Source organism: Poecilia mexicana, unplaced genomic scaffold (assembly GCF_051168715.1).
Source record: "Poecilia mexicana isolate PSO_F unplaced genomic scaffold, ASM5116871v1 scaffold_14, whole genome shotgun sequence".
NCBI lineage: Eukaryota > Metazoa > Chordata > Actinopteri > Cyprinodontiformes > Poeciliidae > Poecilia > Poecilia mexicana.
In genome coordinates this window covers 8992630-9007090 of record NW_028263383.1, presented here as the reverse complement: position 1 = coordinate 9007090, position 14461 = coordinate 8992630, and the positions used below count along the sequence as shown (strand labels likewise).

The 14461-nt window shown below is 39.0% G+C and overlaps 1 protein-coding gene across 2 annotated transcripts in view; it reads left to right on the top strand.

Moving 5' to 3' along the window:
* The first annotated feature begins 190 nt into the window (after positions 1 to 190).
* LOC106929927 (transcription factor COE1) overlaps positions 191 to 14461 on the top strand; it is a 99250-nt gene continuing 84979 nt past the window's right edge. Inside the window, exons 1-5 of one of the 2 annotated variants that reach the window (XM_088012742.1) lie at positions 191 to 1029; positions 1780 to 1936; positions 2604 to 2667; positions 4789 to 4844; positions 14328 to 14401. In XM_088012742.1, coding sequence (XP_087868868.1) covers positions 902 to 1029; positions 1780 to 1936; positions 2604 to 2667; positions 4789 to 4844; positions 14328 to 14401 — 479 coding nt within the window. In that variant the 5' untranslated portion in view covers positions 191 to 901. The remainder of the gene's footprint in view (positions 1030 to 1779; positions 1937 to 2603; positions 2668 to 4788; positions 4845 to 14327; positions 14402 to 14461) is intronic. The other variant, XM_088012743.1, reaches the window with a different exon arrangement.

The window sequence follows — 14461 nt, the reverse complement described above, 5'->3', positions numbered from 1 at the left end:
TATTTAATATCTGAATGGGAGATGCCCCCTCCTGAAGAGTCGCTGAGGTCTTTGCTTTGCTCCAGCAGACACAGCTCCCTTATGATGAGAAAATATTGTTGTGTGGGCAATTTTGGAGATTGTGGTGAGGGCATGGGTTTCACTTCATGACCACTTTTTTTTTTATCAGATTAAAGACCGAGTTTCTGGCCATTAGAGGAGGACAGGGGAGCTCCGTGTGGCTGCATGATGCAGACTTGACTCCACTCTCGTCTTTGTTTGGGGGCGTCTCCTCTCCTCCTGTTCCCCTCCTCTGGTATTCCCTTCCCTTTCTATTCCACTCCCACCTCTCTCTCTCTCTCTCTTTCTCTCTCTCCTGGGGCGGTCGAAGCGCCCCCCTTGTTTGGTTCTCAGAGAGAGGGGTCCTTTGGGAAGAGTCACAGAGCGATTTCCTCAGAGCTAGTGAGGAGTTGCGAGAGCGCAGGAGTAAGCCCTGATCCGGACATCACCCACGCCACGGCACGTCCCGCGGACCGCAGAGCTGCAGGCAGAGAGGAAAGAAGAGACTGAAAGATGAAGAAAGAAGTGTCAGACAATGATGACATCTGATCTCCTTTTCTTCCTCCCTGACAGCTCTAACTGTGGATCTCTGCGAACCAGGATTGACTTCTTTCGGGTCAATCCGGTCCCCGTCATTCTTTGAAGCGATTTAATACCTCTTTATAAATGTTGGGACAAGTTGGATCTCAGTATTCTTGTAAGATTTGCGCTCAGCTTTAGTTTCCAAATCCCTGCTCAGCACAGGAGACAGAGGGAATAAAGAGCAGCCGGGAGCGCACCCACGTTGTCCGAGTGACGGATCCACTGCAGAACAAGTGCGCAGCTGGGGTGGATAAGGAACGGGCTTTCGGAGGTTTTGTTCATGTTCGGGATCCAGGAGAGCATCCAGAGAAGCGGCAGCAGTCTGAAGGAAGAGCCGCTGGGAGGCATGAACGTCCGGAGCTGGATGCAGGGAGGCGGCGTGCTGGACGCCAACACGGCCGCTCAAAGGTGAGCTCTGCTCCGCTGAAGGAGGGTCCGAGGACAGGCTCCGGAGAGATGGAAACCACGCGTGTTTTCTCCGTGACGATAGTCTCCGGAGAGAGGCTGCTGGATTTAAAGACAGCGGAGACACTTTTGGGGATGAAGATCCTTATTCAGATTGACGTTGGGCTACAGCACTGGCTCACTTTTCTAAACCCTCAGCGGCAACACGTGCTAATGTTGATTTTTACGCACTTCTACTTCAAGTCCAGTGAGCGTAAAATCATCATGGAGCCAGGATACATAACCAACATAATCATAAATATAAAAGTTTAGATATGACAAGACTGCTCTTTTAAGTCTGTCTAATATATATATATATATATATATATATATATATATATATATATACATATATATATATACATATATATATATATATATATATATATATACATATATATATATATATATATATATATATATATATATATATATATGTATATATATATATGATTTTTATTTACTTATTTATTTATTATAATACCATTAATCCTATGAGACCAGTCTATATGTGAAACACGTGAATAATTAGGCAATATATATTTTTAAAACGCACCACAGCTGCTTTGGAGCATTTTTTTTGGTGTTTCTTATTTATTATTATTATTTTTGTCTTTTTTTTTTTTTTTTTCACAGTAATATTTTTAGCCATTAAAAAGGAAAACAACCAAACGAAACAAAACGCCCGCCTCTGTCTTGCCTGTGTGTCCGCAGTGGAGTGGGTCTGGCCCGGGCTCACTTTGAGAAGCAGCCGCCCTCCAACCTGCGGAAGTCCAACTTCTTCCACTTCGTCCTGGCTCTGTACGACCGGCAGGGCCAGCCGGTGGAGATCGAGAGGACCAACTTCGTAGACTTCATTGAGAAAGAGAAGGTGAGTGGCAGCACTGAGTGGAAATCTGTCGCATCAAATGAAACATGATTTAGATTTCCCACAGGCCTGATTTATTTCAGCTTCAGAATTTAATGTTGCTTATTATTATTATTATTATTATTATTATTATTATTATTATTAATTATTTACATTATTATTATTAGCAACTATAATAATCAGAATTTGATTTTGAAAAAGGCCAAAATAAACGACATAAACACGTTGTAAAAAAAAAGAAGAAAAAAAGAAAATGATTCTTTAATGTTTCCATTAAATTTCCAACTCAGTGTTCGTTTTAAATTATTTTTAATTTATGGTTCTGTTGAACATAACCACTTGTTTTATATAAACAAGAGCGCAGCGAGCGCCTCATCAATTATGCCATCGCAATGCAGCGGGCGAACCAAGTGTCGGATTTATTGTCCCCCCCTCCAAACATAACCGGTAATTACAGAGGAATTAAAAATCCACAATAACACAGTGAGCTAAATTACAAGGCTGCGCTCCTTTAATATATCAACAGTGAACATAATTCACTCTGTTATTTAATATATGTGGCTGAACTCCCTCGGTCTGGTCTTTCCTACGTGCGCAAAGCTTTTCTTTTTTTAAAATAAAAGTGCTCTAAATCTCAGTAACAACTTAGAGTTTGTTGTGTGTGTTTAAGGAGTCGAGCGGGGAGAAAACCAATAACGGGATTCATTACCGACTCCAGCTTCTCTACAGTAACGGTGAGTGGTCGCATTATTTCCGATCAGTTTGAGCCAATCAGCATCACAGCCTGCCTTTATCAAATGTGCACACAGGCGTTGTTTTAAACTGTTTCCACATTCCGGGAGGAAACGTTGCAGAAGAGCATCAGGCGGCCACAGCTTGTTTCTGTCACACGGACTCAGGAGAGTTTCAGGAGTTTCTCGAGACCTATTAGTCAAATTTCAGTGCAGCTGTTGCGGGCGATTTGGAGCAGCTTTGTGGCTTTATCACTGTCACTGTCCCTAAATTAGGCTTCCCAGTTCCAGCAGGTCTATTTTACACTGCAACAAAAGCACGGCTACAATGTGAGGCCTGCACTTGTTGACAGCTTCAGATCAGTTAAGAAGTAGTTGTCTGCTAATTTATTATGTCCGTTGTTCATTGTTTTCTATTTTTATGTATTTACGGCAGAGTGATGTGAAGATTTATGGGCCAAAATGTTGGAAATTGAAAGTTGAACCAAACTAGTCTGAGTCTCCGTTTAGCTGGAATCCTTTTGAAAGGAACTCAAAAACATTTACTGCTAATTTTATTAACTAATCCAATATTCTCACACAATAAAATAAGATAAAGTAAAAATAATAATCCAACCCATAATTTGAGTACATCCTTTCAATGAGGAAAATGATGCTGTGTTGAGAAAAAAAATTGTTTAAATGCACCAGTGGCATAATTAATGGTAACTGTCATAATGAAATATATACAACGGAAGAATGGAAGATTTTTAGAATGAAAGAATTTTATTTTAATAAATTGTATTTTAATAGCTAAGATACAGTTTAAGACATAGGAAGCAACTGATGTGCTGTACAAAAAACTTTTAAATATTACTTTGTCTGTTTACTTTATCTTAATTTTTAATCTGTCAAACTGCTAATCATTGATCCATAAGTTGTTTACCTGGAACAGATATGATGTGACAGAGGTCCATCATAATCTTACCACCATGTAGTTTCACAAGGAGGATAGAAAAAAATCTCCAAAGCTCTCTGTTAGAGATTTGCAGCAAAAAGTGGCGTCATGGAGCCAACGAGTCTCCATAGCAACCATTAGCTGCTGGTTAGATGCCAACAGGTGGTTTTGGAGGCATGCTGTCCTACCATCACAAATGTAGAGTTTGCTAGAGGACCTTTAAATTGAACTGAATGGTTATTAGGTGGGGATAAGACTGAGCTTTTCAGCAACAACCATTCCAAGTTTGTGTGACTCGGAAAATAAAGGATGAATAGTTAAAAAGCATCTGATATCCACTGTTAGTTATGATGGAGGATTTGTGATGCTTAGAGCCAATTTTTTTTCAAAAGCCCTGGGAATCCTGTTCGAGGACATAAAATCGTTGAAATGCCAAAACATTTTCAATTAAAAAGGAATCAGACATCTTTCGGTTTTGCAGCAGGATAATGATCTAAAACGTAAGCTAATCAGAACAGAAATGATTCACCAATAACCAAGAGCACGTTCTGGCATGGCTCAGACCGAAATCTAATCAAAATATCATGACTGAGCTGAAGAGACGAGAGCACACCCATGACTTTGGATGGTCTAGAAATTATCCAAATGTGAATAGTCAAAGTCCCCCTCTTTTAATGCTCTGACCATGTGGGACTGTTAGGAGACTAAGAGCTGTTCGACTGGGAAGATCGGTCTTTAAAAACTAATGAAACACACCAGTAACTGCTGAATTTCTTTTAAAAACAGTTCTTAACACAGGACCTTTTACTCCTCTGAATTTTTTTTCCCTAAAAAAAAAAAAAAAAAAAAAAGACGGTTAGATTTTTCTAAAATTTTAGTTTCAGTAAATGTTTGTAAAATATTAATTTATTTTAAGGTGCCAAAACATATATATGTTTTAATGGGAACAGACTTCTTGTAATACAGCAGGGTTGTTCGTAGTTCATTGATGCAGCTTAGTTGCTTTTGAGGGAGAAAATACATAATAATTTACACAACTGTTTGTAAATGAAACAAAATGTTGGGGCAAAAAACATTTCTGTTACTGTTGATTTAATTTTAATATTTATGTAATGGAAATGCTTTTATTTTAAAATGGATGTAAACTTTCTGATCTGTGTTCTCTCTCTTCCTCTGCTTCCTGGCAGGCATCAGAACAGAGCAGGACTTCTACGTCCGACTTATAGACTCCATGACTAAACAGGTAAACACCCTCACACTCCCAGCAGTCTGTCACCTCTCCTGTTACCTCGCTGACATTAAGCCGCTACACAGATACACCGCCCTCATGCATTGTAGCTGCACACACAGAATGATGAGCGTTTGTGTGTGCGAGATTCAACGGGTGGGTGTTTCCACAGTGTGAATGTGGGAGATGGTGGCGCACACACGCACGCACACACACACGCACACACACACACGCTGCATGGCTCCAGGCATTTTTTTCTTTGCCTGTGCTTCTCTCGCTGTGATTAGAGCAAAGAGCCAGCGAGCGGGTGTTGAGGAACAGGAACGGGAGTCGGCTGCTCACAGTGGGAAGTGGGAAGATGTAACGGCACCTCTGGGATTTGGTCTACCTGGTGGCAAGCATCGTCTGATCGGATCCAATTTGTGCTTAATGTTTTTTGTTTATGTGTACATTAATGAGTCAGAAAAGACATTTTGCAGATAAAGTGCAAAATGTCTCAAATTACTTAAATTATGTTATTTAAATAGTTCAACTCACGCGCTGTTTTTGGTGAAGCTGAAAGTGAGAGTTGGCCGTTAGTCGTGTGGGGAGCCAAGAGCCAATGCCATGCACTGAATACTTGTTAATGTGGCTCCAGGCTCTGACAGAGTCTCACATTACTGCTGCCACACTGCACTGCATACTGTGTGCGTGTGTGTGTGTGTGTGTGTGTGTGTGTGTGTGTATGTGTGTGTGTGTGTGTGTGTGTGTGTGTGTGTGTGTGTGTGAGACTGGAAGGCCCGCAGGACCACACGGCTTCAACAATAACACGCTTTACCTCAACCTCAATCTCTGTGGGGTGATCACCAGTTGCACACAGTGGGACCCCCTCCCACACAAACACGTGGTCAGCAACGTGTAAACATGTAAGAACAATGGGTATCAGTGCTTCGAATTAGAGAGAAAGAAATAGTTTCCAACTAATTCAACGTTGCAATACATCATAGAGTACCGTGCTCTTTAAAAGTCTTGTCTTCATTTTTTTTAAACATATTTTGCTTCTAAGGAGTTAAATTTTGGGACTACATGTTGGAACTGCTAGTAGCAATTTTGCTTTACAGCAAGAAAGTCCTGGGTTGAATCCCTGGCTGGGGTCTTCTAGCATGGCGCTTACAGTTTCTCCCATGGATGTGTGGGTTCTCTCTGGATTCTCTGGTTTTATGCCACACTCCCTAAGCAAGACTGTAAATATCGTATTTGTTAAAATTGTACTTCAGTGCCACCTATAGTGATTTGCTAAAAACTATTAATAAATACAAAGAATGTCAAGTTCCATCTAAAGGGATGTTATATAATGTAGGTGTGCCTAGAAAACCGAGGCCCTGAGGAGTCATCGAGATTAGATTATCTCAATTATCTCCTCCTTTGTAGGATTATCACTGCCTTCATGTGGTAAAGGTGTTGCTGATGGTTTTTTTTCTCCCTGCTAGTGTCTCCTGTGGCTAATTGGTGTTAGTGGAGGGGGAAGATTAAGCAGGATGAAGGAAGCACATTTCTTAGACTTCCCTGCCCATAACAGGGAGGAACCCCCTTCTGAAGAGGGAACCAGCAGTTTGAACCACTTTAAGGGCTCACAAAAAAACTATTTCTTTGAAAGTGGAGGAGGAAAATTTGGGACATTTTAAAGCTTATTGCAGATCCTTCCTTACAACAGAACAGTGATTTTGAGGTGCTTATCCACATATTCAGACATTGTTCTAAGTCCAGCCCATATGTAGTGATGCCTATAGATCAATCTTAAACATTTTTGACAATCTTAAAAAAAAACATTTAAGACTGGTAAAATCCAGGTAAAATCCCAGTAGAGTTTTGATAAACATCACAGATTTTTGTTTGTGATGGTAGGACACAGATGGCTTACTGGGACGCTTCCCAAAACAGCCAGTTTGGACATTAATTTTGCTTATTGGTTGCTATAGAGACTTGGTGTAAAGAGAGTAAAGAGACCACTTGTTGCTGCAATTTAATTGAACTGTAAGTTTTGAAAGTTTTTTTTTAACCTCGTTTACAATCCTTCTCACTGTGTATACAGAAAATGGAGTGTCTTTGACTAAGTTCACAGTGCAGCCTTAAGTGACCCAAATTCGATTTTTTTTTCCTTTTTTGTCTTAATGCGATCTGTATCCGAGTTTTCCACGGCAGTCTGAACAATACAGATCGAATTTCTTTGACCCAGGATACTTACATATGTGGTTCAAAATCCGATACGTATCTGATCTTTTCAAATGTGCCCGAGTCTTAACGGCCAGGCCGCGTTCATCCTTGAACGTCATTGATCCTCGACAAACGTCACTATTCTGCGTCCAAATACGCGTAAGCGGGAAGGAAAAACAACAACAATGGCGGACTGTAATGAGGAGTAAGTTGTTAATGTGCTGAATCCGGACGGACAACAGCTTCAAAATCGTAAGATACGCTCAGTGTTTACTTCCGCAAACACTGAGCATTTCTTCTTCTTTTGACAAAACACTGAGCACGCTCTTGATGTGTGACGCTATTACGCCCTCTACTTTGCATGCGGGACACTTTTAGCTCGTTTGCGTTTCACATACAAGTCGCATATATTTGTAAGAATGAATGACCGTGCAAAAAAAAAAAAAAAAAAAAAAAAAAAAAGTCGGAATTCAGCATTAAGGCCTGCAGTGTGAACGTAGTAAAAATATATTGGCTATATCGCTACATTAAGTCTATGTAGTCATGCCATTAAGTAAGCAAGGAAATGTTACTTTGAATTGGAGAGGGAAGTACCTAGAAACTCTGGTAAGCTTGAAATTTAGGTATAAATTAAATAATGTTTAAATTTATTTCAAAGAGCAACCAGTTAATTTTTAAAAGCAATTATTTTATGTTGGATTTTGTTTTCTCACTGAATTAATGTTCTGAAACAAATGTCTGATTATGCAACAAAATATATGGAAGAGCACCTTATGTCTAGTTTTTAAGTAAGATTTAGGATGTGTCATGCTGTGGGCCTTGGAAACTTGTTGAATGAAGTTTTTCTTTTTATGGGTGTGCTGTGGATTTATTTGAAGTTAGTTTTTGGCTGTTCACAGTGAACAGGAGTCAGTGTATTGTTTCAGTCGTGCGTGTGCGTCTCTCTGTTTGGGTGCGTTAAATTCCCAGTGTTAGATGAATAGGACAATAACAGGTGGTGGAACCAAAACAGCCGTGTGGTTGGCTTAGTTGCTTAGTGATGTCATGGCTGCTGTCTTTCTAGCCACACACACAGTTGTTCCTCAGGACTGCCAAGCAGAGAAAAATGAAGCCAAGAATGGTACTGATGTGTGTTGATCTTCTCACTGAGGTAACATTAAAGGCAAAACGTCGCCTCGCTCGTCACAATTGTTTACATTTTTTTTCCACACTTTTTATCTGCATTTTCACAATACAAAAGGAAACAAGCCAAATTTGATTGTTTTAAACTTTTGAAGCAGAAAAGTCAATTCAGTCTGGATTTGATTTGGACACTTCTGCTTATATCTCCTAGATTACTTATTATTTTAATTAGCATTAACAAACTTAATTGAAGTTAAAGCCCCAAAATAAAAATTCAAATACCTGTCAGTTTAGACAACAGTAACCTAAATATTTTTGCAGTCTGCATTCACATGGATCCTTTTAACTGTACTGAATTCATATACCACACATATATATTCCACTTTCTGTGCTGCGCAACAGCACAGAAAGTGGAAAAATGGAAATAAAGTGTGACACAGAAATTTATATATTAGAGACAAGGCAGACACTCACAATTGTAATAATGATAAAGGGAAACAAAATCCAGCCTGATTTCTGAGACAAGCACCACAGGTCCAACGCCTCCATCACACTGTCTGTTGTGATATCTTTTCAGAGAGGACCTGTTAATCTCTGTGGTCTAGACATGGCTACAGTAGTAGCATACCTCTTGCATATTTTAAACAGCATTAAAGTCTAGAAATAGCCAGAGATGAGCGAGGGTAAGAGGGAAACAGTTGCAATGAGGCATAATATGCTCCCTGCAGCTCTGGATGAACGGCATAGATCAGTAGGGATTTAAATGCTGAGAGCAAGTGCTGGAAATATTACTTACTTTGAATTGGAGAGTGAACCTTTGGGACGTCGTTTCAAATGGCGTGAAGGAGGAGAGCCTGAGTGAAAGATGGCACTTAATCATGAAAAGCGGCTGCTATGCATCGAGATGCTCCTGTGGTGAAAGCTTACAGAGACTTGCAAAAAGTATTCATACACCCTGAACTGCTCAACTTTATAACCACAGCCTTTAAAGCATTTTACACAGAATGTAATAGATAGTTGTGAAATGAAAGAAAATTAGTAACCAATTTTCACAAATTTTTGTGAATAGAAATCTGAAAAGTATGGTGTGCGTTTGTATCCAGCCACTTTTACTCTGATACTCATGAGATTACACTCAGTGCAACTAAATGGTCTTAAAAGTATCTCAGTGTATGCCCAGTTATTATGTAAAATGAAAAACCTCTTGACACGACGATGATTATTTGTTCAGTCTCCAAACCTGGTTGAGAGAGAAAAGAAGACAATATTCAAAGAAAGTCAAAAGAAGTTTTATTATCTGGTCAGATCATACAAACCTTGCAAAAGAAAAAGTTTAGATTAAGATTCTTTTGTTAAAATAGTCAGAGTCCAAGAGTTCAATGAGCGTGATTTGATTTGCACAACGCTCAGTGAGATGGTTGAAGCTTGAGATGATCTCTTGTGCTTTAAGCTTCTGGAAGTTTTACCCGCGACTCGTCTGCTGTGTCTCCTGGTCTCCATGATGCTTTTTGTTCACTTATGTTCTCTAACAGACCTTCAGAGCAACTGTATTTATACTGTGATTAAATTACGCACAGGTCGACTCTGTTTACAACAAATGTCTTGATTTCGACAAGCAGTTGGTTGTATTAGATTTTACTCAGGGATAAATCCGTGTATAGCAGACTGAAAATAGATTTAATGTTCAAAACAGCTTTTCCTTTTCTTTCTATCACCAGTTATGCACAGGTTTGTGTTCTGTACATTATAAAATCCCAAGAAAACTTGTTGAGGTTTGTGGTTTAATTTTAGATTTTTACCTTCAGATGTTACTTGGGGCTGTCGTTCATTAAAATACTCGTAAGTCACTTTGAGTTTTTCAGTTCTGACATACCAGAAGAGTAAAGCCAGCTCTAATGCTTGGCACTTAAATTAAACTATTTTTTCTGGATGCCTACCTGCTTTTTCTTTTAGTGTTGAAGTCGGGAACAGATTGCTTTAAATTGATGACAGGCAAGCCTCTTCATGTTTAAAAGCGTCATATGGCGCTCGCTGATTACCACCGTGTCCCTAAGAATACAACGTCTGTCACTGCAGGCCCTGCTGGATCGCTGACTTATGGATCATGCTGACAATAACACAGGAAGAAGTGTGTTTCCCTGCCTAATGGGTCCCTGCTTAAAAACCACATATGCAAAACTACTTCTGGCGAGCAGCTGAAAGGCAGTGAAAAAGTCGTGGTGAGGTAGAGAGAAAGAGAAGAAGGAAAAACCCAATGAATCGGAGGGGAAGAGCAGCGGGAGCGAGAGGTGGCAAAGTCATGACCAGAAGAAAATCTGTTAAGGAGATTCAGAAAGAAACGACACGTAAAAGATTTTAGTGCGGTTGTTTTTTGTGTGAAGACAGATTTACTGGAAAATTTAGATCTCGGTTTCGTACAGTTTGCCCTTTGCATTCCCCAGGATAATAAGGGAAATTGTTCCTCTCACATTTGAGCCTCACATATTTAAACCGGATTCCTATTTCAGGCTTAATGTCTTAAAAAGTTCGGGGTTACACAGAGTCACATCAAAGCCAGTTATGGAAGTAATGTAGTTCCTTGAAAATGTATTTATACCTATTAAATCCTGTTACAGTTTGTCACAGTCAATCACAATCAATATAAAAAAGACTGAATTGACCATATTTAGTAAGAAGCTTTCTCAAGTACTGAATAACTGATCATAGCACCTGATTTAATATTTAAAAATGATGTAATCAGACAAAAAGCATAACATTTACGAAACTAGTATGTCCAGTAAGTAGTATATATATGTCAGAACAGGATAAAAAATTTCTTGTAACATTATATCCTATTTATTCTATCTTGTTAGATGAAAAGTCTAACTTTAGATGTGTTTTTCTGTCTAGTTCACTTTTGGTTAAAACATGTTTTAAAAATAATCGTAAAATTCCACTAAAAGTAAAAAGTACAATACAGTAAAACTATTTCTAGATGTACTTTTTTGGCTTTTTCAAAAAGTAAATGTAACTGAGCAAATGCAACGTGTTGCTTGTGACCCCTGGTTTTCAACCATATAAAGTTTTACCTGTAGTTTAATGTTTATATGTTTGCTGTGTCTTCTACATTGCAAATTACAAATGAAACCTCCTTTGCCAGTTTTCCATGAAGGCCAGTTTGATTCTGTCAGCAGATTCTCTTGCCTAAGCTTTTTATCTCTGCAGCTCCTGCTGCCACCATTAATTGTTGTTCATGAAATGTTTTGTTTTGGATCTAGGTCAGAACATTTTATTTTGGTCTCATCTGACTAGAGCACCTTCTTTCAAAGGTTTGCCGTCTTCCCTACATGACTTGTGCATCTATGCCAAGTGTCAGATTTTGGAGCGCTTGACTAATAGCAGAAATGTTCTATTATGCTTTTGTCAGATTAAATTACAATACAATACACTGAAATTGTATCATGACCAAATGTGTTATAAAAACAGTTCAACAGGCGTGAATACTTTTTCAAGGGAGTGTACTTTGCACTTAGAGTGTAGATTGACATGATGTACTGAAATATCTCCAACGTCTTGGTTGCTGGGTCAGCCTCAGCGATGTGTCAACGGGAACTTTGAGCTTGGCCTCAGGTCATTTCAAATATTTTTTGAAGGTATTTTTTTAATTTGTGTTCTAGTGAGACTCGCTGTGGAAACGTCAGCATCGGCTGAGTCTGCATGTTGTCACACTTTCTGCTTCAGGCTCATATTATTTTTGTTTCATGTTACACATCATGCTTGAATGGCCTGGGTGTGCACATCCCCTGAGCTTTGGACCACCAAGACCTGCAGAGGCTCTGGGTTTGTGTGTCAATACATTTTCATCAGGGTGTGCATGCGTGGAAAATCATAACTGAGAAGGACTCTGGGTCCTGAAGCATATGGGGTCTCCAATTCCAGAAAATACAAATGGTCCCAGAGACAGCCAGCTATTAGTATGAAGTGCTTCAGGCTAAAGCGAGTTGGTTCCTAAACCGTACGGCTGCTCTGCATTAATGCTGCAGCCATCCAAGCTAGCTTCTGGGGGCTTTGAGGGACTAGTTTCTACAAATGAGGGGCTCTTTCTGCAGTCTGCACGCAGGCTGGGCCCCCGCTACAAACACACAGGCCTGAAGGCTCCTGGAGGACATTCAGGGGTAAAACAACACAGACCCTTTGTAAACATTCTTGGAAAAAGCTCTACCTAAATTATTATGAATTACTCCAAAGGACTCAGTTTTATGAAAGCGATTGGAAAAGACAACATCTCAAAATTAAGCTGCTGGTTAGATTAAGTGTCATTTTTGAATAGTCGTCCCTGAAGCAGAACTAAAGAACAGCAACTTTTGACTTTGACTTTATTAAATACAAAGAAAAAGTAAAAAAATTTGAAAAGGCTTACATGGCTTACATGCATTCTTTTTTAGTAATATGTGAAAGATGAGAGGATGAGTGTTGGTGAGGTGTAACCTTTATTGACTTAATTATTGTCATAAATGTATTTATTTATGTATCTAATTTACTTCAATAGGTAAAATAATATTTTATTCATTTATGAGGTTTTTTGTTTATTAAATAAGTAGTTTTTGGTATGGGTTTAATTTTTAACTTGTTAATATTTAATATTTAATATTTGTTTATTTAAAAATACATTATTGTTCTAATATTTTGTGTAGTTTTCTGTTTGTCTGTTTATTAAATAAGTAAATGTTTTATTTATTTAAATTTTTGTTACTTTTAAATGCATGAATTTATACATGTAAATATTAATTTCAATGAGTGATTGATTGACTTATTACGTATCATCTTTAACCCACCGGTTGATAAGTTTGACATGTTTCCAAACGTGGCCTCATGCAGAGTTGTGTTGTTCGGAACAAGTGAGTTTTCGCCACAGGTACTTAATTTACTAACGTCTGCTTGATGCCAGCAACTAGTCTGAACCTGAGTTGAAGATTATTGCAGAGGACGGAGAAAGTTCCCTTCTACTTCCTGAGAAAAGTGAGCTTGTCACTCGGTGAGATTTGCTGCAGCTCAGAATGACAGATCAAACGGATTGGAATAGACCAAAGATAGACAGGGCGTACCTCCTGATTGATGGATAGCTTAGTGGTGTACGACTTTATTCTGAGCTTCCTTACACAAGCTGGAAGACTGCATAATGAAAGCAGTTGACGCCTCAGCTGGAGCTTATTTTCAGAAGCAGAAAGTGTGGGCATCATGAAAAAAATACAACTTAATTTTCAGTAAAAACTCACCTGCACCGCATGTCAGCTGAGATGATGTGATTGTTTTCGTGCAGATGCTCTGAAACAAACTAAGTGTGTGTGTGTGTGTTGTGGGGGGAGTAACAGACGGCCCGTGTCGACACAGAGGGTGTGAGGGTGCAAAGGCGTGACTGATCAACAGTGCGCTCCTCATGTGAGGTGGGAACTTTACCTGCTAACCCAACAACACTTTCCCACAGGTTTATTTCGTGATATGATGGTGTGTGAATGTATTTCTGCATTGGAAGTTATTCAATTGTCTCAGTTTGACATTCAGTTCTCACACAAAATGTTGTCATCACTTCCCTCCAGTTTGTTAGCGTGCAGTGTGGAAGAAAAAAATGCAAATACATCTTTATGCATCCATACAGTGGTGCAGACAGTGACTGGCATCTCTCAGCAAGTCTGAGTGACAGTGGAGCTTCACTGCCTGGATGATTATGTGGCATTTTATAGATCATGTCAAGGAATTTTCTCACAGTTTTTCTGACTAAATATATGCTGCTTTTAGCCAAAACTCTTAACATGATGTTCACAGTGCAGTGGAAAATGTTCATACCCCAGAACTGCTTCACAATGTGATGCATTTTAAAGGGATTTCAAACAATATTGTGTAATTGTGAAGTGGAAGGAAAATGATACATGCATTTATTTTTTTTCACAAAGCTGGGTTGCAATCATTTGTATTTACACTTTTCATTTTTTATTTCTAAAAAATGTTGAAAACCATGTAACATTCTCCTTTTACGTCAAAATTATGCACTACTTTGTAGTGGTCTACCACATAATCTACTTGTGAAAGAATGAAAGTTGTGGTTGTGAGGCAGCAAAATGTGAAAAAGCTTCAGGTGTGTGAAAACTGTTATAAGGTGTTAGACAAAGTGTAACATTTCTCTATGTCTTTTATCTCTCTTTTTAGCCGATTGTTTATGAAGGCCAAGACAAGAATCCGGAGATGTGCAGAGTGCTGCTGACACATGAGATCATGTGCAGGTGAGTCACCTGTCCTTACTTCTCTTCAGCATTTCACAGTTGGTTTCCTCTGCTCCCTGT